Source organism: Temnothorax americanus, unplaced genomic scaffold (genome assembly GCF_048541705.1).
Source record: "Temnothorax americanus isolate GAGA-0224 unplaced genomic scaffold, ASM4854170v1 Scaffold5, whole genome shotgun sequence".
NCBI classification, from domain to species: Eukaryota; Metazoa; Arthropoda; class Insecta; order Hymenoptera; family Formicidae; genus Temnothorax; species Temnothorax americanus.
Genome location: NW_027509657.1, coordinates 5964786 through 5992062, shown reverse-complemented (window position 1 = coordinate 5992062; position 27277 = coordinate 5964786). Strand labels below are relative to the sequence as shown.

Below are 27277 nucleotides of genomic sequence, written 5' to 3'. Positions count from 1 at the left end.
ATGTTGTTGCGAAATCTTTTAAAGTTGCCGTCATCAAAAAAACTTTAGAAAGCTACTAACTTTCTCAAATTTGGGTTTTTTTTTTTTAATTCAAAAAGTACTAAAAATCGGCTTAGATTCTCTACATTAATTATGGATACCGCTTAATAAAAAAATTTACTTAAGAACCCAATTAGGAAATGGACCGCGCAGTTTTCTTAAGGACGTTCTCTCCGGTCCTTATACCAGAGAAAATCGATTTTCTTAGGATTTTCTTGAAAATGTGAATTAATTTAGGTGTGCTTTATGCGTGGTATAACGTTCGGTACCTCTTCCGGTATAAAAAAATCAAGATACCGAGCCTCGCGAAGTTTCAACTTTTACTACGGAAAAGGTTTTCCAGGCCGAACGATAAGAGATACGAGGTTGGCCAAAAGGACCAAAGTTGCTCCTCTCGTCGAGTTCTATAAGGAAAAAATGCCAAAACTAAAAAAAATTAAATTTAAAATTTTTTTTGAAACTTTGAGGCTCAGTACCGAACGTTGTACCACGCATAAAGCACACCTAAATTAACGTATATTCACAGTTTCAAGAAAATCTATAGTATAAGGACCGGAGAACGTTCTTAACGTATATTATGTGCGTTATGCAAAAGTCTATGATAACTTTCGTCCAGAGATGAAACGGGGATTGGCATTACCGACGACGAGTGCGCGATGCAAAAACACACATTTCACTTTCGCGCTCCACCGCGCGATGGCGTCGCGGTGGTCGAATCGAGCGGACAATACGAAACACGTGTAGTACGTCGATATCGATTAACGCGTCCTTCCCGCGGAGTAACCGTAATCGGACGATTACGCGTACGTTGCCGCAAGCAATTCTTCGCCGATTCTGCCGAGTTACGTCCAATCTCTACCAACTTAGATTAACTTTAATCTCGGTTCAACATACATTTTATCAAATTAAAAGATCAACCGCTCGTAACAAGCTAAGCTATATACGATAAAGATAAATGGATACGATACAGAAAATAAAATACAGAAATAGAGAAAAGCTACCGGCCGGCGTACAGTAATATTGAAATTTAATAAATCGGAATGGAGAAAACTGATTTGCTCCGATCGGTCAAATTGCAATCCAATCTCAATCCCACGCCGCGGTCTGATACGGGCATAACGCTGAATCACGATCATCCCTCTTGCTCCGCGTGTGTATTATTATTATACGTCGTATAGGCTCGTGACTCAGGGGAAAGTACGTATACCAGTCCCAAGGTTGCGGAGCGGAAGAGGGTAGCTTCAAAACTTTTCGCCCTACATTCGACGGCGCTTCGTTGTTCTACAATTATAGCGAGGAATACGACGTTACTTTTCAAGACCCGGGACAGTTTCTTATCGCAGCGAGTACACGTTCACGTTCGTCTTCTCTCGCTATCGGGCGGGCTATTATCGAAAGAGGGAGGGAGAAGGCGCGGATATGTCGACGAGAAGACGCTTTTGCGCGCCACTCCGTGTTTCGATGGCGATTCGGTACATCTGGTATACGTCGGAATAGGAAACGCACGAAGGGCGGCTCGTCAGTCGCGACGAAACGATCGACGCGTATAGCGGTCGCGACGTACGAACTATACGAAGTATACGCGTTAATTCACGTCGGCCTCCCCTCTGCCGCGAGGGTGTCCCCGGTGTCCGCGAAAATATTTCGCCGGCGATGGCGATCCTACCACGGCTACCACCCCCCGCCGCCGCCAACGTCCCCCGGCCCCGGCCCCAGCGCCGCGATACAGCGACGGACAGCGACGCCTCCGCACGGCGTCGATCAATAACACCGTCGTCGGCGACGCCGACGTCGAGAGCGTCAGCGTCGTCGCGCTTGCGAGGGAACGTCGGCGCGACGCGAGGCGTCGCGTTATCCGCGCGGAGTACCGTTACGTCGCGCGTCCCCGACGGTGGTTCAGCGGCGCGGCAACGATTATCCGCCTCCGGTGCGGGCGCGGGCGCGGGCGCGGGTACGCGCCGACGGGCATGCGATTCGGGACACTCCCGTCGGAACTTGCCCAACTTGCCGACGAGGCCGACGAGGGATCCGGCGCGTCCGGGAGCGACGGAGGATAGCCGAGTGCCGAAACGTCCTAGTCCCACCCACGACATGGCCAAGGTAAGTCCCCCGGGAAACGCAGGGGGACGAGAGAAAGAGAGAGAGAGAGAGAAGGATAGAGAGCGAGGGAGGAAGAAAAGTGCGGGGCATCGCGACCCGCGCGTCCAATATCCTTCTCTCTTCCCCCTCCCCCCCCCGCCGATACGTAAACGGAATCTGGAATGTTGTCGTCGCCCGTCGAGAAGTTTTCCCCGGTAACCCGCTCCGCGCGAAGCGCACTTGGGAAGAGAAAACGTCGTCGCGAGCGCGAGGTAGTCGTAAAACCTGACGACGACGTCGTAGCTCGCGGCTCGAATTAACGCGCGTAGCCGGGCAGAGAGGACGGACTATCATCCGTCTGTATAGGACAAATAATAATACCCCCCCGACAGGCGAATAACACGAGAAACGATGTTTACTCCGCTCGTATTTGCGTCTTCCCGCCGAGGTGACTTTGCGGCTTTCGAATCGCGATTTTCGTCACGATCGTTCGCGAGAGACGGTGGTCGTTCGGTCGTACAGCGCATATATCTCCGAGTGTCGCCGACGGACGTTCCGTGTTTTCGCAATTTCGCATCCGCGTGATTCGAGGTCTGCGCGCTCGGGAGGAAAAGAAGGTAAAATGACGGATAACGCGGTCGAAATAATATTCACAGCTGGGGTCGCGCGCACGAGCCGTTACATAGCCGTTATAGCGCGGAGGGTACGGTGCTACTTTTACATAATTTAGAGCACGTTCCACGGCGCAGACGCGGATAGATGATCCGGACATTGGCGAATTTCCCAGTGCTCCATTTAACACGCGCGAGAATACGCGCGCCGACGATCCTCCGACGGTCCAACGTGACGGACGTTGCCGAATAACGAGAGCTAGCCGAGCCCTCGGGGATGTGCGATCGGCGGAAACTGTATTTTTATTTAATTGAGCCAAGGGTCAATTTCAAGAAGATCTCGCTTCGACGCGACCATAGGTCTCACGGTTCGCGTGGGAAGGTCGTAAAGAAGATTCCCGAGACTTTCTCTATACCTGAGCTACGGTACCGCCTTTCGCGCCTACGTTATAGCACGATATCGCGCGCGATACTACAGGCACGCATCTCGCGCGACGTCCAATTCCAATCTTCTCCTTCGAGCGAAAGGGCACCGGGGGGGTAAAAAAAAACAATCGGGCAATCTCAGAATTCCCAGAGAGAGAGAACCTATATCCCTGAAAGCGAGTTAAGTACTAAGTACGGCCGCGTAGTCGCGATCGAGCCGGCCCGCTTCGCGTAACGATAATAATTCGACGTCGCGTCGTTCGTGCACACACATACATATGTATACGTTGTGCACATTCGCGGCCGGGGGACGATGAGCGACGCGCGGATTCACGGCTCGGTGAATGCGAATGTCGGCCCGTGCCCGTGTTCCGGCGGGATAGAGTAATCGTCGTCGCCGCGGGCCGCGGCGTCATCGCTCGCTCGCTCGCTCGCTACGAGCCTGGCGGCCCGGCGGCGGCGGTGGTGGCACGCGGCAGGTGTAGCCGGGGATCGCGAAGCGAATCCGGAACGTTTTATCGTCGACCGCGACGCGCGATCCGCGGCCACGGCCTGTCGTTTAGTCGCTATCGATCCTCCGACGCGACGCCTCGCGTAACGACGCGACGTAGCTCGAGACGCTCCACGCGCCGCGCGCGCGAGAGATTGTTTTGCTCTCGCCTCTCTTCCTCGTTTTTCCTCCTCCCCCCCCCCTCCACCGCCCGCGCCTTGGGGGAAAAACTCGGCAGTCTCGGCACGGCGCGGCGCCGCGTGCCCGTTCGGATCCGCGACCCGGTCAGTGCCGCGCGGGAGATGCCGACGACACGGGGTATGTTTTCTTCCTCTTCTTCTTTCTTTTTCGTCGTCGTCTTCGAGACGCAACGTCGCGCGGTGTAAACTCGTCGCGAGTTTCGTCAATGGGAGACGGTGACGCCGGGCGAGAGATACTTCAGCGAGCCACCTCCACGCGCATATAGCGATCTCGTCTCGGGGAAGACTGTGCGCGTCGATGGGTCCCGTTGAAATTAATTACGATCTCAAGGCGCGCTTATAAATGCGCGTCACTGTACGACAGAGAGTCTGGGCGAGTCGCCAGTCTCGAAACCGACGGCGCGGACAATCGCGGCACGTTAAAATAAAAAAAACGTCTGCGATGGCTTATCTAAAGAATGCGCACGATCGAAAGATTATACATTTCGGTGTTTTTTTTTTTATTTGAGTTTTAGCTGAAACCGACTATCGTTCGCGCGGTTCGAAGTGCGAAACGCAAATTTCTCCCCTCCGTCGATCGGACAATATGACGAAACTATAGTACTCATTGTTGACACTGACACCGATAACGGGTGAACACTCCGCCGCTTGCGTAACGTTCGATAAACGAAGACTAATGTGCGAAGACGCGATTCCCGGCCAATCCTGGAAACGTACGTATACGTAGCTCCGAGCTTATCACCTGTGCGGCGAAGTGTGAATTTGTGAAAGGAAAAAAAAAAGAAAGGGAACGCTCCTCCAGTCCGTCCTTGGGTCGCGGCAGCGTCGGATCGTAGCAAAACGCAAAACGCTCGGCGATACGATCGCGAGCGCGTACCACGGACGAACGGGAATGTATATATACCATTGGAATTGTAATCAATTGACCGCGGCACGCCGGCAACTACGCCGCCGATCTAGCGCCCATGGCGGTGTGCGTTACGAGTCGCGCTGCCGCGCGCGCGTTATCTTAATTGCGCGACATACAAGTCGATAATTGCGGCACGGGAATTTCTGTAATAAAATATACGGTCTCGGGGTTTCTGTTTGCCTGGATAAGAGACGTCCAGGTAGCGCGCGCGGTCGTGTATTTTCTATCCGCGATTTCCTGCCTCTGGGCGCGAAAGGAGAGAGGAATTATATTTTATAAAGGAGACCGAGTTTGTGCGCGCGCGTGTGCGTGTGTCTGTTGACCGCCGTAAAAATTGGGCTTTGCCTTGTAATTCATCCCGAGAGGCGCGGACGCACTGGGTTGCGCGCTCGCACGTTGCGGCATTAAAGGTGCGGGCGCGGGTTTCCTCATCTCTCGTCTCCTCTCTCGAAAAAGTAACGAACCATGACTGCTCGACGCGCGTCGACACAAATTGGCGCGAATTACGCTCCGGAGATAGATCCGCGCGCGATACGACCTCCTGGGTCATGTTCCAATACTCACTCTAGTTAACTAAAATGCTATAGTGTACGTGACGTAAACTATAGATTTTAGTTACCCAGAGTGAGTTTTGGAACATGACCCTGCTGTACTCGCTTTATTGGCCAGCCGCGCGGCCTCTTTGCTCGCGGCACGCAAATTTCATTCGCGATTTCTCAACGCCGCCGGTCGATTTTTCATTTATGATTCTTCCGGGACGCTTGCGTCGGCTTCCCTTCCTAAAAAAAAACTCAGTTCCGGGTTCCGGGCTTACGTAAGTATAGAAATCACTTTTTGAAACCTTAGAGATAATACGTGAATTTTTTTTATAGATTTTTCGCAACACAGAAACGCTTTCGGAAACCCTTTGGACTCAAAAGTCCCAGAGGTCCCAGAGTGTCCGAGTGAGCGCTAGCCAACCAAAAACACGGTGACCGCGCGAGCGTCTTACTACGTCGTTGACTCGCCGCTTTTTTTCTCCTCGCCTTGGACGCCTTGGCATTTCATGACCGCCGCGCCGCGACGACGCGTCGTCGCCCGGTGCGGCGTCCGCGTATCTGTAGACGCGTGCCCGCGCGGGAAGATGGATTTCGACAACGACGGAGTAAAATCTAAGGATGTGAAAGGCGGCACGAGGCGGGAAAACCGGCGCGTGGCCGTGATGATCGCCGACCCATTACGTTACCGCTTCGCGTGCGGCGCGACGGACGCGGAGCGGAGAAAATGTCACGCTCGCGCGTATCCTTCGCGTCGGGCACCCCGTGCTGGTATCTCGTTGTTTACACTTTTGCGCGCGCCTCTAGATAAATTGGCCTGATTACCTTAGATAAATTGGACAGATTACCCGACGACGAGCGGAGCTGTTACCGCTGTCATTTATCCGCGCGTTGTCTCCGCGAGTAACGAGGATCAGTCGCGGCGCGACGACGCGCGGTTCAGAAAATTCTAATACGCCTCGTCCAGATAGCGCAATGTCCAAAATCGGGACGTAAGACGACTCTTGAGATGTTTCCGAGACGTCTTATGACGTTTTAATGACGTATTTTAAGTCTCACGTCTTACGTCCGGTCCCGATTTTGGACATTGCGTTATCTTCGGGCGGTTCGGCAATAGGTTTACGGTCGGGAGGCGCGACCCGTGTGCGTAGCGGTTCGCAGTTTCGCGGTAACCTAGTTCTCAGCCCCCGCGCACGCTCGCGGGCGTTTCTACCGTGTTCTATCGTCGGTGAACTCACGAAGAACGCGCCACGCACTCGTCGGTTTTACGTGCTGTCCCGTTTCTCGGATCGGGGGAGAACTATCATCGGCGATACGTCTGTTATTATTCGTAGACACGCTAGCACAGTTCTGCCTCGTTCCGACGGTGTACGCTTCGCATCGCCGGAGGAGAAAGAAAAACAACTCCGTCGCGCTGAGTTATCGAGCATTTATGGCGGCGACGTCGATACACCACGCGCCTCTCGCGTGGAAAGGAAAACGAGCTCGGTAATCAGGCGTAATTGTCTCGTGCTCGTCGTCGACTCGGCGTTACGTATGTCTGTTACGTGGCGAAAAGAATTGGAGCCGTACGAAATCGCGGTTGCTAGCGTTTAAGAGGCACGAGAGAGAGAGAGAGAGAGAGAGAGACGCCACGAACTAAAATTAAATTAACCAACTGACAGAGGTATTTCTGATTCATCTCTCGAGGGGTGGAGCTATTATTTGGAGGTAGGCCAAGGGCAACGGACTCCACCTTGCGCTCTCGTCAAATCGGACTTGACTTTGACAAAAAAAATATATATATTATATATATACAAAACTACTACTCGGGTAATTAAGCGGTAATCGATTGTAACTAGGGAGAAACTTTTTTTTTTTTTATCATTCTACCAGAATAATGTTTGCGTGACTCGAGAAATCGCGCGCTCATATCTCATTCGCGTTCTTTTTTGTTCGCAGAACGTAGGGGAGAGTCGGATACCTGTTCCACGGGCAGCGCGACCGTCGTTCTTCCCGAAATCGAGGGTACTCGAGGCGTCGAGACTCCTGACGGGAAGTCGCCGATCGACGATCTTCTCGGGATGCTTTCAGTTTAACGGCGAGGACGAGTCCCCCACTCCGCGGGAGTTCTCGGGATTCTCGACGTCTTCGCCAAACGTCAAAAGTAATTCCGCATTTATAATTGATTAATGCCGATTATGAAAGTATATGTTAACGCGTGGCGCTAACGCGTGCGAAACGCAATCCCGTGTTTCAGCCGATTCGGCGGCAGATCAGACATTCGCGATATCACCTGTGTGGGACATCGACGAGAATGACGTACGACAACTGGTACGTCTCAGCGAGGAGAAAAGCAGTCTATTCAGGTATGAGTCGTACGACGTGGTTGCGGGACTCGTCGGTGCTTCGTGTTTTATATATTCTTTCGTTGTAATAGGCTACTCGAAGATTCTCAGTTGAGCACGATCGAGGATGTCGGTGACACGTGTCTCGTAGAATCGGGCCTGGGCAATTACAACGATGCGAGCGCAGCGCCGCATTATTTGACGCTGAACAAACAGACGTCCTTCGAACACGACGAAAGTCTCGGTATATTGACACCGGACCAGATGACCGACTTCACGGTGGCGTTGGAATGCTCCAGGACACCGTCCTGCGAGAATCTCACCGGGTCGGCCGGCTCGAAATTGGCGTTGACCCGAGCGTCAGCCTCGACGAGACCGCTGGTGGACGTGGAACCCGCGGAGGAGGGCTGTACCGAGAGAACCCCATCGCCGGAAGAACTACCGCTCGATCCTAAACCCGTGGAGCCGATCGGAGGTAACGCCGTGCCGGTGAGCTTCGTCACGTCGGTCACGAGTATCACTAGTCTCGAAGCGGGCTACCAGGGAGACGGCGAGAACTCGAGACCGGCCAGCCGCGGCGCGGATCCACCGTCCATGGCGGTGGCGCCGGTCAATCTTCCCGCGCCCTGTCGTCAAGATCCGATGACCGACTCGGACTTCTTCACCGAGAGCGACGCGGACGCGCACGAGGAGATCGTGCGGGGCGACAGGAAAGCGCAGGTGATCGACGGCACGCTGTTCTGCGCACCGGGCGAACGCGTATGCCCCAGCTTCACCGGAGAAGAGATGGACTCGAGCGGGATTTATTCAGACTTGGACAAGCTACGAGCACCTGGTGAACAGGCGCCGGAAGAGAACGACGACCGTACCCCCGATACGGGGGATACCGAGCTCTCTCAGAGGAGTCAACCTTCACCTATCGCGGCGAACGTTATCATGGATTACTTACAGGTACGTTAACGTGAAAGCTAGGCTTGAAAGAATATTTGGAATTTGCGTTTGCCGAATCGAACGACGTACTTTTGTTCGTAATCACCGGCGGATTAAACTACTCTTTGGTTTATTTAGAATTTCACCGATCGTACGTAAAATATTTGTTTGCGTAGAGTTCCGCGAAGGCATCGGACGAAACGAGCAACGTGAACGACACCGCGGCCTCGGTCGAAGTCACGGTGATCGAAAAAATTGAGAAAAATGAAAACATCAGGCCCAAATCGCGAAGCAAGGCCGATACGGTGCTTTTGAAAAAATATAAAATGCCGAAGAGAGACGTCGTCTCGAAGATCAAGGCGATGATCGAGTCATCTCCGAAAGACGACGCGGAAAAAGAGGCGAGACGCTCTCAGAGATCGACTAGAAAAGGCGGGCGCTGGGACGCCGTGATGAACAAGATAGAGGCTGGTAAAAATGAGCAGAGAACGAGATCAGTTAGGAAAGAGGTGAAATCGCGAGTATTGCAGAATCTCACTTTGTCACCTTCCGCGAGGCCAACGTCGAAGAAAGCCGGCGATGCGAATAACAACAACGATAAGGATAAACGGTAAGCCTAAATAAAGCCCTAAAAATAAAGCTCAATATAATAAATAAATAGATATTATTTTTATCAATGAAATATTTTATTAGATAAAAATAACTTTGACGATTCGTCGATCCAGATTTGCATTTTTTTGCGTCATAAATTATGTTGGGAATACTATTAAATTTTAGGAGGATGCGTGGCTGGCAAGAAATGAAATCTCCGATGCGGGAAACGGCTAGAAGTTCTGTTCGCAGTTCCACGAGCGACCTCAGTAGTGGCCCAAGTAAGGACCTGCCAAGTAAGTAGCATCCGTGTCCACATATTTTAAGAATTTGAAAGAATATGCTAGGTCACATAGGTGAAGACTCGATTAAAATTATATTTACCGAATGACTCGTTAAACGTAAATTAATTACGCGAGATACGTGAGGTTTTCTCGCGTGTGACTTATCGTATCGTTGATACAAACTCCATTTGTTTACTCGGGAAAATCGACACAACGCTGCGTTGTATAAACTTTAGGAATATTTTATGGCGGCTATCGGATAATCTTAACATTAATCTCTTCGCAATTGAAGCCAGACCGGACGAAACAAATAAAAAATGCGAAATTGACCAGGCCGACTTGGTCTCGCGTTGGACTTATCGCAAACAACGAATTAAGCAACGTGATCTCGCGGGATATTTGAACCAATTCGGAAAACGGAGTTGCCTCGAAGTGTAAGGATCGATATTTTATCTCGGCGAGAAGGACACGCGTGAGAGAGGAGAGATCTCTGGATCCTTCACGTTCCGCTTACCTACCGGAGAGAAAGGCGAGGTCTCCTTATCGACCCGAGAGTAAAAGCTCGGGCCGTCGAGGATGTCGAGGAACTTTATTGCCCCTTTTGCCGGCGCCAATGGGGAGAGCACGAGGCGTCGTTTTGCTTCCATCGTAGAGGAAGCTGCGTCGAGCCGGCGCGCATCGCGCAGCTTCGTCGCATCCAACGTCCACCATCCACCGTCCGGTCGGCAGTCCTCGGCGGGTCTCGTGCTAGGTCGTACGGTGTTGCGTGCACGTGTGTACACATATAGACGGTGCACGTACACACGTGATACGTGTACGCGCATGTGTGTCTTCGATGCGTTAGCCGTCTATCGTCGTCCTTCTCTCGCGAAGCGCGCACCTATCGTTCCTCGCTCTCGCGCGCGCAAAATCGGGTCACCGGATAGTGCGTGGCGATGCGTGAGAAACCCATACGCGGGCGAGAAAGAGAAAAAAGAGAGCGAACGGAGCGAGCGAGTGAGTGAGAAGGGACAGCCGCTGACAGCCGATGTGTCTCGTTAGCGAACGAGTTACCGAAGTGCGCTCGGTATATCCAGGCGGTGGTGGCCCGGGGGAAACCGACTTGACTCTCGCGCGTTCTCTCCTACTCTCCTTTCGAATCCGCGGTGACACCTTCGACCGGTGACTACGATTTCGCTCCGGTCGCTATCATTCCTCGACCGCGGCGGTTGTGCGCGAGAACAGGAACGTTTCCGAAGCCTCGCCTCTGCCCTGACCTATTTCCCCGCTGCGTTCTTCTCGCCCTTCTCTCCGCTCGCTCGCGCGCGTGCAAATTGTGCGCGTGTGAAAACCTGATGGGGCAGGTGTTTATGCAAAAAAATCTAATTCGATGTAAATGTAAAATCTGATCTACCATCCTGCGACGGACGATCGAACTCATCCCCCACCTGTCGCACCGGGATTCGACGTCCCCGTTACACGGGACCGGAGCCGGATCATCGTGTCGCATCGATTCCGCGAGCGGTAACGCGCGCGAGGCGGGAGGTGCCTGTGCGAAAGGTAACCCGCACCCGGGTCCGGCGATATCCGCCTTAACGGCAACCGCGTCGACCGGTCGACAGCTGCACGGGTCAACGCCATTCTCGCGGCGTTATTTCCGGCCACCGAGGGACCCTTTTCGTCGTGCTTTCTTTGCACCTTCGCAAAACTATGCCCCGTCGCGCACCTCCGTCGCTCGGCGAGGATGCCCGGCACCCTTCTTCGCCCGCCCTTCCATCCCCACCCTCGTCAGCGGTAGCAGCGGCAGCGGCAGGTGTACCCGGCCGAGCGACTACAACGACCACGTGCGTTGCCAAGGTCGACGACTGTCGGTGCGCGACCAGCGCGACTACCGGTCCCTCGATCCTCCGTCCCGCGCGGTCTTACGCAATCGCCGCCGTCGGAATCGGTGGCCGCTGAGAGAGCCCGCACGCTGAGATCGCGCGCGCGGGAAGGAAAATCGACTTCGTACCGAACGTCCAAGTCGCGGTGGAATTCACCGGGACATTATTATGCCCGAAGGTATTGAGCCCGGTATGCGCGCGTAGGACGACGCGTGATCGCCACGTGTGACATAACAGCGCGCGCGCGCCGATACGGTGCCCGGCGATCGGTGTCGGGTGTCCGGAGACGGGATACCGCGATACACAATCAGTTCTGCGCAACATAATCGGCGGCGGCGACGGCGGCTCTCTCGCATGACAAAGGAGAACGGCGTCGCGAGTTGCGCGATCGATCGGCATCGGGCGCCAGAACGGAACGGCGGCGGCGGCCGCGGCGCACCGAAAGGCGGAAGATGCCCGTTGTATACCGTTGTATATGCTGATGAACGACGTCGACGCGACGGCATACGCACGTAACATCGAGTGATTCTCACGCTCGGCTCCGAGCTCCGAGACGCCGAGACATACGACTCACGCGACGCGCGGCAGGATGAAGGTGGCACGCTCGGGGCCAGTCGCCCCGTCGTCGACGGAAATCACGGTCGACCCCGTTTACGGATTGTAATGAGTGGACGGTGAACGCGGAGGTGACTGAAGAGAAGATGGGTCAGCAAGGATCGAAGGACAGGACCCTCCCGAGGAGGACGGACTTCACCCGGGACTCGACGAGGATGCGTCTCGGCAGCTTCAAACGAGGTAGAATGGGTAGAAAAGGGCTTGGATTTGGCGATCGCGTAACGGTGATCCTTCCGGTGTGCGCGTCTCGCGATAGAATCGGTTCTGTAGACAGTATAGACGATTACTATATATATACGATCGCCTGCCGTTCTCCTCAAAGCGTCTTCAGTCTATAATCGCTCGATCCCGTTTCCCGATGGGGATATTATTAATTTGTTATTAATGTGTTTATTCTTTCTGAGATTCCGGCGTGGATTTCCGGCCTCACGTTGTTTCACGTCGTGAACGTTCTCGTTATTTGTTTTTCAGAGAGATCACCGACGTCCGCGAACCCGCCCCGGAGATTCGTCTCGAACGGCCACGCCGCCAGTCAGGTCCGCGTAAATAGTTTCGACGCGAAGAAGAACTGCATCGACGTGGCGACGGTGGAGCTCGGTAAATATACAACTCCGTTCTGTCATTCGAGATTATTAGGTAACTACGCCGTGTGTGGGTACGCGTGCGTCTGTGGGTACGGTATGATAATCAGGTGCGGAGGGGAGAACGGCAGAACGCGGCGAGGAACGGGAGCATCGTGGCGTATTTCCGGCTGGGGCACCGCTGCCGTGACGAGCGATGATGAAAGGAGAGAGATAGAGAGAGAGAGAGAGAAAGAGCGTCTCTCCGGGACTCGGCCGACCACGTTTACCGGTTCGCGAATCACGAAACGACGCGGATAAGTAGCGTGTACTGGAATATTTTCGAAAATTTCTCTCCTAGGGCGCCTTTTTTCTTCTATTTGGTCGACAGGAAGGCGCCCGCAATCATCGTTACCGCTACGTTTAACGAGAGTCCAATCGTGGCTTTTCACCTTGCTACTTTCCCCCCCAAGGCACGGCAAAGACCGGGAGAAATCCTCCGAAAGGTCTCTGCCGCTTGACGAGAGTCAAGCGATGAATATTCACGTCGACGTTTCAGGGCCATCCTTTCGCGTGGATTATAGGATTAACAATGAGGACGACTTCGACCAAATTTAATTAACGATAAACTTTTTTTAATTATCAACGTACACCTTTGTTTACGTGGATGGAATTATTAAATTTTTTTTTATTTAACACGTGAAAAAATTAGATTAGGGACGACGAATCATTATACAGTCATAAAATTCGCAACTAACGATTCTGCTGATTGAATTAATCGTTTATTTATCATGGTTTGGTCAAAACCGCCCTTTAATAACTTTATCACCTGCGCTATGTTGACAATAATAACAAACCTAAACCAAGTCCACTTTCTGGCTGTTGCTAAAGTTAATAAATATATGTAATAATAACAAACCAATCCAATCCAGTTACCAGATAAGTTTGTCTTGCGCGTTAAATTGTATATACGTATTAAACGCGTGGGCAAAATTACAATAATAATACGCGGGGAAAAAGACCTCGGATGGAATAAACTTTATACTTGAACTTCAATCTCGTGCGGACGATAAAACGGTTCTCGCCGTACGGTACCCGGGGCACGCTCGCCGGTACGCGGACGCGAGTGCCGCGCCGCTGCCGTTTATATAGCGTTTAACATGCTCTCGTTAACGCAACACATTCTCTTTACAGAGAAGAGCCCACCGTCGGCGCGAAAGCCAGCGATAACAAGGAGATTAGCGGCCAACGCCACAGTGAAACAGAAATCCTCCGTGGCGTCGATAAAAGGTACGTTTCGACTGCTCCGGATCTGGGAGACGGACGTCCTCTCTTTCGGCGACGAGTTTCACCGTGACACGCACGACGCACGAGCCGCTATAAGACCTTGTCATTCTGCGAGCGACGGTCAAACTTGTCGTTTTTCAAAAAAAAAAAAAAACGACGTGAGAATTCACGTTCGCGCGTTCGTGCTTTCCAATCCATTTGCCGTGCCACTTTAGTTGGCAGCCGCGCGCACGGCCAAGCGCATTAATTCGCCCGGTGCGGTGCAGTAAAACGCATCGCACGCGCTCGCCGGTGCGTCCGAACGTGTTGCGGTGTCCTCGCTCTGCGCGTATTGTAATGCGCATACACGCATGTCTCTCCGCGTTTCGAAGAAAGTCACGGCTTTCACCCAATAGTCCCGAGCGCTAAGTCAACCTGTTTACCCGGCGTCGCCGATGCTTTTCTTTCTTCTTCTATAAATCTTTAAAAAAAAAAAAAAAAAAAAGCATTACTCTGACCTGGTCTATCACCTGGATTAGAAAGAGGACGAGAGAGAAAGATCGCCGTCGAGAACCGGCCGTACGTCCTAAATAGTAACGGAATGGCGAAAGCAGCATTTTCTGCGGCGTTTAGCTCCCGCGATAGGAGCCTGAAAAGACGCGTTGTTTCGCGTATAATCGATCGCGCTCGTCGCTCTCGCATTTCGACATTTATCGCGATATGTCCTGAACGCAAGGGACATTATATACGACCGTCGCGATTCGCGATGCTCGACGACCGTAAGTAAGCGCGAACACGCGCGCTTCTTTCCCATCTACGGGCGGTCGATTCCAAATCGGAGAACTCGAGTCACTCGGCTGTTTTGGCATCCAGGGAACGACCGGAAGTACACGATCGTTACGGAGAACTTTGCTAAGCGACCAGGGCACGTATTATGGAACTTTTCGGAATGAATTTCGATCGGAATTATTCCGTTTTCCAATAGAAATCTAAAAAATAACTGAACAATTCCGATCGGAATCCATTCCGAAAAGTTTCATAATACGTGCCAGTACGCTTTAGAGACCCGACCAAGTTTTGCTTCGAGGAGGAATCGCTCGGGGAAAAGACGTATCTCCCGCCGAAAAGGATTTGCCGCGAGAAGGTGGTCCATCGTCGTCTTCGGCACGTCCTGGCGGTTCCACCTTGCGCGGTAGAAGAGTGTTTAGGAAGAACGGCAAGGCGAATTGGACGTGGGGTGGGAGGCATATAGCTCTTCGAGGTGGCCCGTGGCTCGTGCTAATTCAGTCGAAGCGCGAACTCGGCCAGCAGATTGTTACGAATGGCGATCCTGATTAGAATCGATAAGCCCGGTCAGCAGACCGACCGTTCCCGCCGCGGAAGGTGGCCGACGTGAAAACGTCCCGTTCGAATGGCGCGTTCATCGTAGAATCGACCGTTAAGGATAAAATCGTTGAACCGACGTGTATTACGATTCTGTTTACGTCGCGTCTTTTTTGCGCGCGTCGCGGATAAGTGTCCCGACGTAGATCTGTTCCCAAAATACTTGAGTTTTTCCGACGGATGACGTGTGTGACACGGTGGGGACAGCAGGTGCCAGAAGAGAGGAAGCGAATTTTCTTGGCCGCGACAGAGTCCGCCGAGTCTTTTGGCAGTTTCGCAACTGGAACTGCGCGTCGCGCGACGGGCTGACCTTAACCCGATGTACCTTCATTGAGCGGCGAACTTGAACAATAATAATCGCACGCTACGGGTCTTAAAAAAAAAAAGAGGGCAAGAAGTTTGCTTTGCGCGAAGTTTCGTAAATCAAAATGCGACGTAAACGCGGGAAAGCTATACCGCTTAGACATGGCTGGACGGTTGTTTCGTTCGTTCAATGAGTTCTGACTTTCCCATGTGTACGTGTGTGTCATGTGTCAAGATGACGACGCAGAGTTGACACCGATCGAGCTCGACGGAGATGGAACGAGTGCCTTGACTTTCCAAGTTCGTTCTTCCCGTCGAACTTTCCTGCCGAACTTTCTTCGACACGCGGGATGTTGCCTGTGTTTAAGAACTTTTGACAGTGTCAAACGATTTATTATACCTTCGTCGTTTTTTTTTTGCCACGTCGACTTTCCCGCAATAATTCGAGTGGTTGCGAACGGTGCGAGGGGTAATAAAGGGACAGCGCGCGCGGTGTCCACGTATATATTACGTGCGATCAAGATACTTATGTAGATTGGCGGCACGTGGGTCGATTCATTGATACGGGCGAGAAACGGGTGGGTCAGTCCCCGACCCGTGCTTTTGCGTCGCGATTTTCGGGTGTAACCGGTATCGACTGATGCACGCTCCATGACGACGCTGATTGCAGATCGTGAGTCGAAGGAGGCTCACTACAACACCACCTACACGGTAACGGCGAGGACGTCGCCGGAGACGCGAGATCAAGCCGCGCAGACCACCGTGCCCTACGTGGAGTTCCGCGTGGAGCAAGCGGAACGGGCCGCACAGGCGCTCGCGGTGAGCGTGCGTTACTTGGCGTTCGAGGTATGCGTGTGTGTGTGTGTGTGTTTTATATATATATATATATATATATATATATATATATATATATATCTTCTGCCACTGTTTGCCTTACTACTCAACGTAAAAAAAAGAGGGAGATCTGTGCGAATCAACACGGTATAACGGTATCACGTGTCTTTCAGCTCGATGCGTTTGCCACTCCCAAACTGAAGAAGGATTTCGAGAAGCTGAAGGCCGATTGCGAGGAGATGAAGAATGAGCGATCGGCCCTGCTTTCGGAGATCGACGTTTTGCGCGCGAGATGTGTCAGCATGGAGGAGAGACTCGAGGTGGAGAGGGAGGACCACCGTAAAGCTCTGGACCAGCTTCGCGACGAGTGTAAGTCTTATATAATATATCTGTTTATTTTCTTCGAATCTCGGGGGCTGTATATATACACACGGTCGAAAACTCGCGATGACGCACTTTGCGAATGAAAAAGAAAAGATTTCCGAGCTCGTCGCGGCATGTGCTCCGCAAAATAAATGAGGAACCGTATTGTTCAGCAGACGTAAAGCGTCGGATCCAGCTGATATTATTCTCCATGTTGTTCACGTGGTAACGAGCGTAATCGTCCTAATGTCGTTGCACGACGCGTCACGAAGTGGAACAATTATTAATTAAAGTGAACGATTCAGCCAGTGCCTACGCGCAACTCGAATCTTTGCGATTAATTCTAATAATGTGCCCCTCGCCCTTTTCTTTTCACGCTAGAAGATATTTTGAACTCTACGCCGAAGGATTTAGTTCTTAATTTAGTTCTCACGTAACGTTCGACGTTTCGATAGCCACTAATTATAGATTCAATGCGTGCTGTCCGTTTAGCTACAAAGCTAAACATACTTTTGCTTTTCAACGTAGGACCAATACATTGCAATGAAATATATATTTATATTAAATCATAAAATTATATATATAGAATCACATATCGAAAGGTGAAATTGTTATTTATTATTTTTTTATTATTTATTTATTCAGAGGAAAATTCTCTTTTAATGCACATTGCATGAAATAAACATTAGCAGATTTAAAAAAAATAAGAGATAAAATAAATACACAAATTAAAAATAAAAAAAAGAGAATAAGAAAGTAAAAGTAAAAATATGTAAATAAATAAAAAAATATTTACAGATAACATAAAGCATGACAAAGTCACACATTAGTACACACTTAAATAAATGCTGGCAAAAAGTGAAAAAAGTTGACTATATTAGAATAAATTACTTGCTAATGTGTACATAAACGATATAAATGCATTTAAATTTTGCACGTGAAGTACGATGATTAAGATTATTATAGCGATTTGCCGTCTGTGTGAAAGTGAAAAAAATTAAAGTTAACATTCCGGTTTTCAGTGGAGGCTCACAGGACGAAACAGGTTACCTCGCTCGTCGAAACTGTGAAAGAGGAAAGGCACAAGTACGACGTTAGACTGGACGAAGTTACAAGGGAGCATCGCGCGACAATTGCGAAATTGCGCGCCGAGCAGATCAACGAGCTGACTCGTAAAGAGGAGATGAGAAGATCCGTGGTTCACGATCAGGGTGCCGCACTGATGGCGGAGATCGAGTCACTGAGATCCGTGCTCGAGCTGAAGAGTCAGGAGAACGCGGCCCTTCGATCAGAGCTGGACAGTTACAGGCGCGACATCGAGCAGAAGGACGCCTTGCAGATGCGGCTCGATATGGCGGAGGCCAGATGCGAGGACCTGAAGGCTCAGCTCCAACGGAAGGAATCCTTCGAACGGCAGATCTCGCACGAGAACGAGATGCTTCACGAATCGATTCACCAAGTATCGAAACACAACAAGCGCTTGTCGCAGCGGAACGAGGAGCTACAGTGGAAGCTGCGAAATAAGAACGATTGGGTGAGTGTTCTTGCGAATCAGCTGAATCCACGGTTAACTCGATCCGCGGGTTCGGAACAGATGGAACACAATTATTCGCTCGACAAGAACGGCGCTCATTCGTCGTCGATGATGAAATTCATGGTCGAGAAGGGCGCCTCCGTTTCTTGGACGCTGGAAATCGACGATCTGTCGAAGGGGACATCCGACTCGCTTAGCACATTGCCGAAAGTAGCCAGGTCCTCTGAGGGCGTGACGACAGTCTCTAGGCAAGGATCGCTCAGGCTGACGCCGAACGCTAGGCCTGCCATGGATACCAGAGCGAGATCAAAGAGCATCTCCACCACGTGCGATTCGGCGCGGACCGCGGCGGCGGAGGAAGCGGCCGCGTGGTCGCCTTCGTTTAGCTCGACGCCGGTCTCGCGGCGACGTCCTAGGAAAGAGCAATCGTCGCCTTCCTCGTCATCCTCTTCATCGTCTTCCACGTCGTCTACGGCGCCGGCCGTCAATTCCGCAGTGGCCGCCGCGGTGGCGGCCGCTGCAGCGGCGGCGGTGGCGGCGGCGGATGATTGTAACGTAGGCGGCGGTCAGAGACCCCAGGAGGCTGGCGGGGAAGCGATGATTTCCGAGGAAACGTCGGCGTCCAGCAGCGAGGACGAGTCGTCCACCGGTAGCGATATCCCGCGGCTGGGAATACAGTTTGCTTGGGGCAAACCGATCAAGTAACACTCGAGCGAACCATTGCGGCCTGCTATTACCTGTCTACGCGTTCCTTCGCCCGCGTAACACAATGCTGTTTTTCGAATCGCGAGTTATCGTACGGCCCCGCTGTCTCTGTTCTCTTGCCTACACAGTGGAGTCGTTCCTCGACGTGCATTCATTGCGGACCTTCGTTGATCATTCCCCCTTCGTCCGTTTGCAGATACGTTTTACGTTTCGTTATTGTGTAACGCCGGCACCGCGCCTCTTTTATTTTTCCTTCTTCAACCGATACACATCCGGCCGAGGTTTCGAGCGAGAGAGGAGTGGCGTTTACATTTTAAGCAAACGTGCCGCGCGATTCAAACGATTCACGCGATTCCGGAGTATAACGTTGTAAGTTAGTGAGATGTTTAAGAGATGAATTCCACGATGTATTTTAATGTTACGACTGTATAAATTAGACTAGTACGATTGTTTCCGTGGTTTTCCCAATTTACGAGAACGTTTCATCTTCCCCGACACACACACACACCCACACACGATTTTTGCATTGCGATTTAAGGCAGGGTGGATTTAAGATTAGGACCTTCGAAATCCATTACGTAATGATTTTCCGATAATGCATACAACGAAACTGCTTCGTTTGCTGTAATCAAGGCAGCCGTGCCTTTCTTCCGGGCAATCTTTCGCCTACGAAGTTCACGACGTGCAGAGTCACGAGTCACGCAAGAAAATTCTCCATTTTTGTTTTCATTTGCGGCTTTTTTTCTTTTTGAATTTTGACGGACATTGAAAAAGGGAAGTTCAATGTCGTTCTGGCTGACAGACTTTTATTGCGGATCTTTCCGAGAATTTTACCGGATATCCGACTGTCTCTGGACACTTTTATAATTACGTGAGTACGTTTTATAAGCGTCACCTATTTTTTTTTCGTTTTTGGTACAGAGACCACATAGTATTTGCGGAGATAAAATATATAAATATATATATAAGAGCATGACAAAAGAAAAATATTCCTCGTTCCTCGCGATCATGCCGATTTCGTACTTGTGTAAGTCGATTACTTTACGGATGATGCGCGTCGTCTCTTGCGTTTTCCGTTTGTTGCGTTCTCGAGAGAAAGAAAACAAATTCTGACTGCCGGAAACTCTTCGCACGCCGGCGCGACGTTTGTCTTGTAGCTAACCTTCGCGCGCAGCGGAACAACCGAATTCGCGGATGATCTACCTGGTAGATGCAGCAGAAAGAGCAGTGATAAAACCATTTAGCGACAAACTTGTAGCACGTTCCGAAAAGAGCGTTAATTTCACAGTCCGTTCCAATAGACGAGTGGGTAGTTTAGATTATAAATGAGAGGGAGAGAGCATCGCGCGCCCGACACACGGAAGCCAAGTATTACTCACCGAGAAAGTATGTTTTCTTTTCTCATGTGTGCTGATAAGATCGATGTATTATATACTTCTCGAATAAATAAGTATCATCTGAATCGTAGAGCAATCTGGGGAGATTTTCCGTTTGTCCTCATCGCTACGATTAGCTTAACGAGTCCGGGAGTTATTGGTACTTCGGCTCGACCCGACTTTATTAATTGATTCCAATTTCAGCCGCATTTGAAATATTTTGGTAAGAATATGTATCGACGTTTATTAAGTTGAGATCGATCGGCAGAAAATCGTGAGAATTTACGCGTGACATTTTTGTGTTTTGTAATGAACCTAATGAACAGAACGGAATGAGTTTTGAATTGCGATGCGATTGCTTGATTTACATAAATTAACTCGCGCAAGTAGAAGGAGATACGCGATTAGACTGTTGAGATCATTATTAATTAGATTTATATACCACTGTGATGTCCTTTTTGTTTGAAGATTAATAAAGCGTTTTGTTATGCAAGTCGCACGCATCACCTCATTTTTTTTCCCGCGACGCTTAAAGCAAAAATATCGCGCCTGTACAATTTTTTGTTATTACGAATAAATAACGTAAATATGGATATTACGCTAATGTAATGGCCACTTTGGAATCAAGACGAGTTTAAAGTCTTTGTTGCGGCGACGCCTTTATTCACGCGGTTAGCAAAATCTTGTTGCGGTTTCTTTGAAACTGCGTCCGGTCTTTTCTAAACCGCATGCGGTTTTTTGCAAACCACGTTCGGTTCTTTCGAAACCGCAGCGAGTTGCGAAACATGCGGTCTTTTTAAATCGCGTGCGTTTTTAAAACTGCGCGCGTTTTTTTTTAATTGCTTGCGATTTTTTTCAAAATAGCGTGCAATTTCTCAATATCGCGTCCGGTTTTTTCGCAAACGCGTGTGCGGTTTCTAATATAATAAGATTGTCTCAAGTCTAACGATCTTAAAATACAGTTTAGCCAATAAAACGATCATATAGCAGCTCGAAATCGTGCTGGAGACGCTATAAAATTTAAAAATATAAAATCGAGCCACGAATATATACCGTCCCCCGTGCCTCTATAATTTCCTCGTCCCGCGGCTAGACGTGTAGTTTTCCCAAAATCGCTCCGTGCGAAACCGGGCCTAAGGACCCGTCGCCGGTGAGTTCGCGAACGCTCCGGTCGCTCCGTGGCCCGTAGGCCCGTGCTCCGTCAGCCCGCAGCCGCACCATCTACGATGGCCGACAGTCGATGGCTCCGATAGCATCGCGGTTGTGGTTACCTTAATTTATTGACAAAAATGTAACACCTCTATTTTTAATTGACCATGTTACCGTCGCGCACGGCATGACAATCGCCTCGTCCGTATTTATGTTATTCTTGTTTCTATAAATATACTCGCGCGCGCGCGTGCTCCTTATCCGAGATCTCCGGGTCTGACATCGACGCGAAGATGTCTTCTAAGAGGTATATATTCGATTGTTTTTACTTTGCATCTTCCTTTTTCTTTCTCTTTTTCCCTCGTCCCCTCCTCTCTCTGTCTTTCTCTTTCTATCTCTCTGTTTCTCTCTTTTTTACGTTCCGCCACGCGCTGGCTCACTGCGCCAAATTGTCTTTGAGAAATTATTTATAGCGGCGGTGGGGAAACGGAGCACGTATCCTCCGGCGAGCGAATCTTCGTCTCTTCGGAAGATCGGCCTCCCTCTCCCTCCCGACCTCTTTGTCTTTTTAACCTGCAATCATTCACGATTGTTTACCACGTTTACCTCGTGTGATGAAACAACCCCGTTGAATCGCGCAGATTTTTCTGAAATCGATGCGAAGTAAAACGACCGATTGAATTCGTCGAAGACGAATTTAATCCGCCAAAGATTTCGAGTCATTCCAGTCGAGAATTGAGCCTCGCAAAATGTACAAGGAGATTCTTTCGCTTCGCAGCTTTTAGCAGCGTGGACGTGACATTTGTTTCAGAAATATTGTACCATTTTTATCGTTATTTTCAGCGAATTAAAAAAGTTATCGGAAGAAAGCCTGACGAGACAGCCAGAGGAAGTGTTTGACATCATATGCAAACTGGGAGAAGGGTAAATCTACGATATTACTGATATTTATCGATCGCGAGAGAGATATAGACTTCTTTTTTCACTCTAAATTTCTGAATATTTACTTCTGCGTAGGTCCTATGGCTCAGTTTATAAAGCGTTGCACAAAGAGAGTGGGCAGGTGCTCGCTATTAAACAAGTACCGGTGGACACGGATCTGCAGGAGATTATTAAGGAAATATCAATTATGCAACAATGCGACTCTCCGTATGTTGTTAAATATTATGGAAGTTACTTTAAGAATACGGATTTATGGGTAAGTCGGTACACGCGCGCTTTACCATTCCCAATCAAACTGGACGATTTATCGATACCGTTGTAACTTGCAGATTGTGATGGAGTACTGTGGAGCCGGTTCTGTTAGCGATATCATGAGGTTAAGGAAGAAAACCCTGCAGGAAGACGAAATCGCCACGATCCTGAGTGATACTCTGAAAGGATTGGAATACCTTCACTTGAGAAGGAAAATTCACAGAGATATTAAGGCTGGAAATATCCTTCTTAACAACGAAGGCCATGCGAAGTTGGCTGATTTCGGTGTGGCGGGTCAATTAACGGTGAGTCACGGAGAGATGCTTTCAGGTTCGAGGTCAAAAGATCTAAACTGGATTCTCTGAAATAGGATACCATGGCGAAACGTAATACAGTGATCGGTACACCATTCTGGATGGCGCCAGAAGTGATACAGGAGATTGGTTACGATTGCGTCGCTGATATCTGGTCTTTGGGAATAACGGCCTTAGAAATGGCCGAGGGCAAGCCGCCGTACGGCGACATACACCCGATGAGAGCAATATTTATGATTCCGACAAAACCACCGCCTAGTTTCAGAGAACCCGATCAATGGAGTCCAGAGTTTATTGACTTTGTCAGTGGGTGCCTTGTAAAAAATCCCGAAGAGAGAGCCACCGCAACCGAACTTCTGCAGCACGAATTCATAGGTGAGTAGAGGATTGAAATTTATATTACGATGTTATATCAATTAACGTGTGCCGTATGAATGCAGGTAATGCCAAACAGCCAAGTATCTTGAGCCAAATGATCGCCGAGGCTCATGAAATACGAGAAAAGCAGAGCGCGCATAGAGCTCATGTTATAAACAACGTGGCGATTAAAAGTCAAAACCAGGCGGAGGATTCGGTAGGTATTTGAAACTAATGAATAATATATATGTAATTCTCTCTGTACGTACGTAACACTGTGTCTCTGTCGTAAGGATGAGGACGATTGTAGTGGAACTATGAAACCATTACCGGAGGACAGCAGGACTTTAGTGCCGAGCCATGATCTTCCAGACACGGGTACTTTAGTTTCGGCAATGTTGGACCTGGGTACAATGGTTATTAATAGTGACACCGATACCGAAGCTACCATGAAGAGTTAGCAGATCTTAATTAATGTCCAAATCGCAGTATAAAAGGGATTTGTAACTAATATTGACATTTCTTCTAGGACATAATACTGGTTCTGTAGAATCCGGCAAGAAATATCGACCGTTATTCTTAGATCACTTTGACAAGAAAGAAGCGCCTGAAATCGGAAAAGTAATTTTTCTTATATTACTTAAAATTATTTATATATGATTCATGTCTAAAATATTAATAATATTGACTAATATTACTGTATAGGGTAACGGACAGATGTTGGGAGCGCACAACATGGAGAACGCGAACAAATTGGAGCAGCAAAGTCCAATCGAATCTCATAGGTTTCAAAGTCATCTGCAGCTACAGTTGCAGAATCAGATCTCTCATCCCGTGCCAGAACAGCCATATAACAATATATCGAAGTTTCAAAATGTCTTCACGGAACGTGATTTCGATTTTGTGAGTAAAATTTCTATTCGGCACACTTGTTTTAAGAATTTACGTAATTAATATTCGAGCGATATATCTTGTTATTAACGTAATAGGACAGAGAGAACGATTGATCACTTTGCGCTTTGTACAATATACATTTCACATTCCCTGCACCAAATTATTTTGAATAATGCCGCTTTAGGCATTATAAAGAAAGATAACTTGAATATATAGAGAAGCCGTATCCTGCAGTTGAAGTTTCTCTCCTACGAAGAACTGCAGCAACGAATGGCTAGTCTGGACGCGGAAATGGAGCGGGAGATCGACGAGCTGAGAAAAAGGTATCAGACGAAGAGACAGCCTATTCTGGATGCCATGGACACCAAGCGGAAACGTCAACAGAACTTCTAACAGTCCTCCTTTACGCGAATAAGTGATGACGGATAGACAAAGGGTGTACAGTTGTATAAATGAATAGATTTTATTCGCGTCATTCCCGGTTTCATTAAAGAGAAGAACATTGCTCCCACACCGTGAATATTTTACCTCGTAAACGGACAAACGTGTAGCGACTGTGAATGTTTCCTGTTTACTCGCAAATCACAATGTTGCTTTTCTTTATGAATCCTGGGATATTGAGGCCTCCGCACACGAATTGACCTAGCAGTAACGTAAGACGTACCGTAAGAATTGACCAATCACGTCAAGTATTTTCGAACCGTAATGTTATTTTCGAGAAGACATGATTCTACTTGGCCAATTCTTACGGTACGTCTTGCGTTATCGCTACGTCAATTCGTGTGTGAAGGCCTTTATACAAGCTAGTAATAGCTAATAGCCTCACATCATCATTGTAAATTATTTTACGTGATTTAGGTGAAGAAACAATCACTATACTTAATTTTTGTATTATGTTTATCTATATTTACTGTTAAATATATCCTATTCTTATAGAAATATTCTGGGAGACTCCTCTAGGGTCGTTGGAAACTAAAAAGAAGGAATGCAATAGGAGTGCAGAAACAAATGCATCGTGATTACGATCGTTTTTATCGAGAAATTTTATATTTACTTGGAAAGAAATTGGTATTTCGTATCGTCATGCTACGCTAGTCATTTACAATGCCATTTTATCCAGGATATAAAAAGATCATTTATATTCATGAGAAATACACTTAAACGGCTAAGCATTTGAACAGTTCTCGAGTGTGAATGCTCTATTTAATCATGACAGTTTGAAATAAGCGCGAACAAGGCTGTAAGATTTAATTTACTTTTTATTCTACTGCCATAGATAGACTCTCTACTCATTCATTTACTAATACAGTAACAACTAACTCTAGTTTACGTCGATTCGCTATGACGATCAAATTTACTTTTCAAGTTGCAAACATGTCCAACACCAATAAGACCACGCAATTCTAAAGTAATGAATAGTGTTGTTCAGTATGCAGCACCGTGATAAAAAAATGATGCCGCATTGTAATGAGATATTTCACGAACGAACTTACTAGTATTAGAGTCTTCCGCGCGCCGTATTAGAAAGTATTTTCCAGTATGCTCTAATTTACTTTGTCATAATATGGAAATTGTTGAAACTGAAATTTACCAGATTCCACTAATGATAACGGTATTTTTAGAATAATATAAAAGTTCGTATGTGGTAATGCCTTACACAATGAATCATTTTATAAAGCATTAAAAATTTTTGACCGCATATTTTTTTGTAATTGTTACAAAAATAAATATATTTGTACGTGCCATTAATACATATGGCAAATAATCATAGTGGAATAATAATTCCTTGCTGACGTTTGGGCTATTTTGCAAGTAGTAAAAATAGAGCTATACTTAAAAGCGCTATAGCCAGAACTGATCTTCAATTTTCTTCTTTTAGAAAATAATAATACAGAATAACAACATATTTTTGATATAGAGGATGTCCACATTGTCTCAATGAAATAAGGTCCGAATTTGAGGCATATATTATCCATAATCCTGATACAGAAGTGTAATACTAATAAGGTTTCCCCAAATGAAAAAGAATTAATCGCTTACTTTACACAAACAAAATATACTTCAATATCGTTTTATATACGAAATGCAATATAACTGTACGTGATAATTTTTTAGAGATTCTTTTAAATAATTAAAATGGTCGTGTATAATAAAACGTCGATCATTTCTATACGTGTTAAAATTGTGATGATTTTATTGTATTCTCTCATCTTACAATTTTTATATCAGAACATGAGGATGTTTGTAAATTGCATTCTTATATAAAATTATAGATTTACAAATTTTATATTTTTGCAGTTAATGCTGCTGTAAAATCTTCCTTCTTAAATTTATGATACCCGCTTCCATTAACGTTCTGCGCTCTGTTCTAGGATTAAAAAAAAGTAAAACGGACAAAAATTTATATAAAAATGTCACAAAGAAGTACACTAATGCATTTTCTACACGATTAACATTTAGCCTTAGCTAGCAATCATTTTTCATACGACGGTTTATATTTACATATCTCATAAGGCAACGTAACAATCCGTTTTTATTTTTCCACTTGGCGATACGGCTTTGTATTCATATCTAATCATGACAGTTTTATGACATAATTTTACATTCGTATTGTACAATCTATTACAGTGTTTGGCTGAAATATAGAGACTGAAGGCAGAAGTATGTTTTCCGAGTGAATGATTTAGTGAAAACTATAGTCTGATAATAGAACGTAACAACATATAGAACGATTGCTATTTAATATTAAAGCGAGATATTAATAGTTTTGTTTAAGATAATTACAAAAGCAAATATTAACATGCTGCCTTTACAATCATTTTGTTTAATAATAATAAAAAAACATTATACAAACTATGCGCGTTTGATCTCTTTAGTTTGATCTTTTATTAATATCATTACTACTAATCCTATTATTAAGTACTTCGTGCATACAGTATTTTTTGTATATCTATACAAAGTTTTGGTCCAAGTTAATTTCCGAGCTATACCAGATTGGTTATCATTGGAATTGGACGGTATTATAAAAATGTATAAAGAATGTTTTATAAGAAAAGTTATCAATAAATATAAATGCATTTTAATCACATACAAAAGACACTAAATATGCATCATTTAACAAAGTCTTGACAGCTATCTATCGTTA

At 47.8% G+C, this 27277-nt stretch overlaps 2 protein-coding genes across 5 annotated transcripts; both read left to right on the top strand.

The window, feature by feature from the left end:
* The first annotated feature begins 1580 nt into the window (after positions 1 to 1580).
* On the top strand, positions 1581 to 20310 carry Toc (toucan). Of its 3 annotated transcripts, none has more exons than XM_077418151.1 (11): positions 1581 to 2139; positions 7233 to 7437; positions 7531 to 7639; positions 7711 to 8569; positions 8725 to 9158; positions 9326 to 9435; positions 12372 to 12497; positions 13655 to 13750; positions 16083 to 16258; positions 16420 to 16615; positions 17632 to 20310. In XM_077418151.1, the coding sequence occupies exons 1-11, from the start codon at positions 1693 to 1695 to the stop codon at positions 18846 to 18848; spliced, it is 3975 nt and encodes a 1324-aa protein (XP_077274277.1). In that variant the 5' UTR covers positions 1581 to 1692; the 3' UTR covers positions 18849 to 20310. The 3 variants fall into 3 exon arrangements, with proteins under 3 accessions (XP_077274277.1, XP_077274278.1, XP_077274276.1); XM_077418150.1 differs by lacking the exon at positions 1581 to 2139 and adding an exon at positions 6246 to 6779; XM_077418152.1 differs by lacking the exons at positions 1581 to 2139; positions 12372 to 12497 and adding an exon at positions 6242 to 6779.
* Positions 20311 to 21429: 1119 nt separating this feature from the next.
* Positions 21430 to 27153, top strand: Hpo (serine/threonine-protein kinase hippo). Of its 2 annotated transcripts, none has more exons than XM_077418190.1 (10): positions 21430 to 21680; positions 22217 to 22297; positions 22391 to 22571; positions 22645 to 22872; positions 22938 to 23256; positions 23322 to 23455; positions 23532 to 23694; positions 23768 to 23859; positions 23944 to 24141; positions 24367 to 27153. In XM_077418190.1, the coding sequence occupies exons 1-10, from the start codon at positions 21667 to 21669 to the stop codon at positions 24523 to 24525; spliced, it is 1569 nt and encodes a 522-aa protein (XP_077274316.1). In that variant the 5' UTR covers positions 21430 to 21666; the 3' UTR covers positions 24526 to 27153. The 2 variants fall into 2 exon arrangements, with proteins under 2 accessions (XP_077274316.1, XP_077274315.1); XM_077418189.1 differs by having other exon boundaries at positions 24349 to 27153.
* Positions 27154 to 27277: the final 124 nt, after the last annotated feature.

What these genes read in the sequence shown, in the direction of transcription:
- Toc (XM_077418150.1), top strand. Translation starts at nt 6,330, where the DNA reads ATGACGTATTTTAAGTCTCACGTCTTACGTCCGGTCCCGATTTTGGAC. An exon ending in TGGAAAGGAAAACGAGCTCG is followed by an intron (nt 6,780 to 7,232) that starts GTAATCAGGCGT and finishes TTTTGTTCGCAG; the next exon opens with AACGTAGGGGAGAGTCGGAT. An exon ending in CGTGGCGACGGTGGAGCTCG is followed by an intron (nt 12,498 to 13,654) that starts GTAAATATACAA and finishes TTCTCTTTACAG; the next exon opens with AGAAGAGCCCACCGTCGGCG.
- Hpo (XM_077418189.1), top strand. An exon ending in GTGTGGCGGGTCAATTAACG is followed by an intron (nt 22,873 to 22,937) that starts GTGAGTCACGGA and finishes TCTCTGAAATAG; the next exon opens with GATACCATGGCGAAACGTAA. An exon ending in AAGCGCCTGAAATCGGAAAA is followed by an intron (nt 23,860 to 23,943) that starts GTAATTTTTCTT and finishes ATTACTGTATAG; the next exon opens with GGTAACGGACAGATGTTGGG.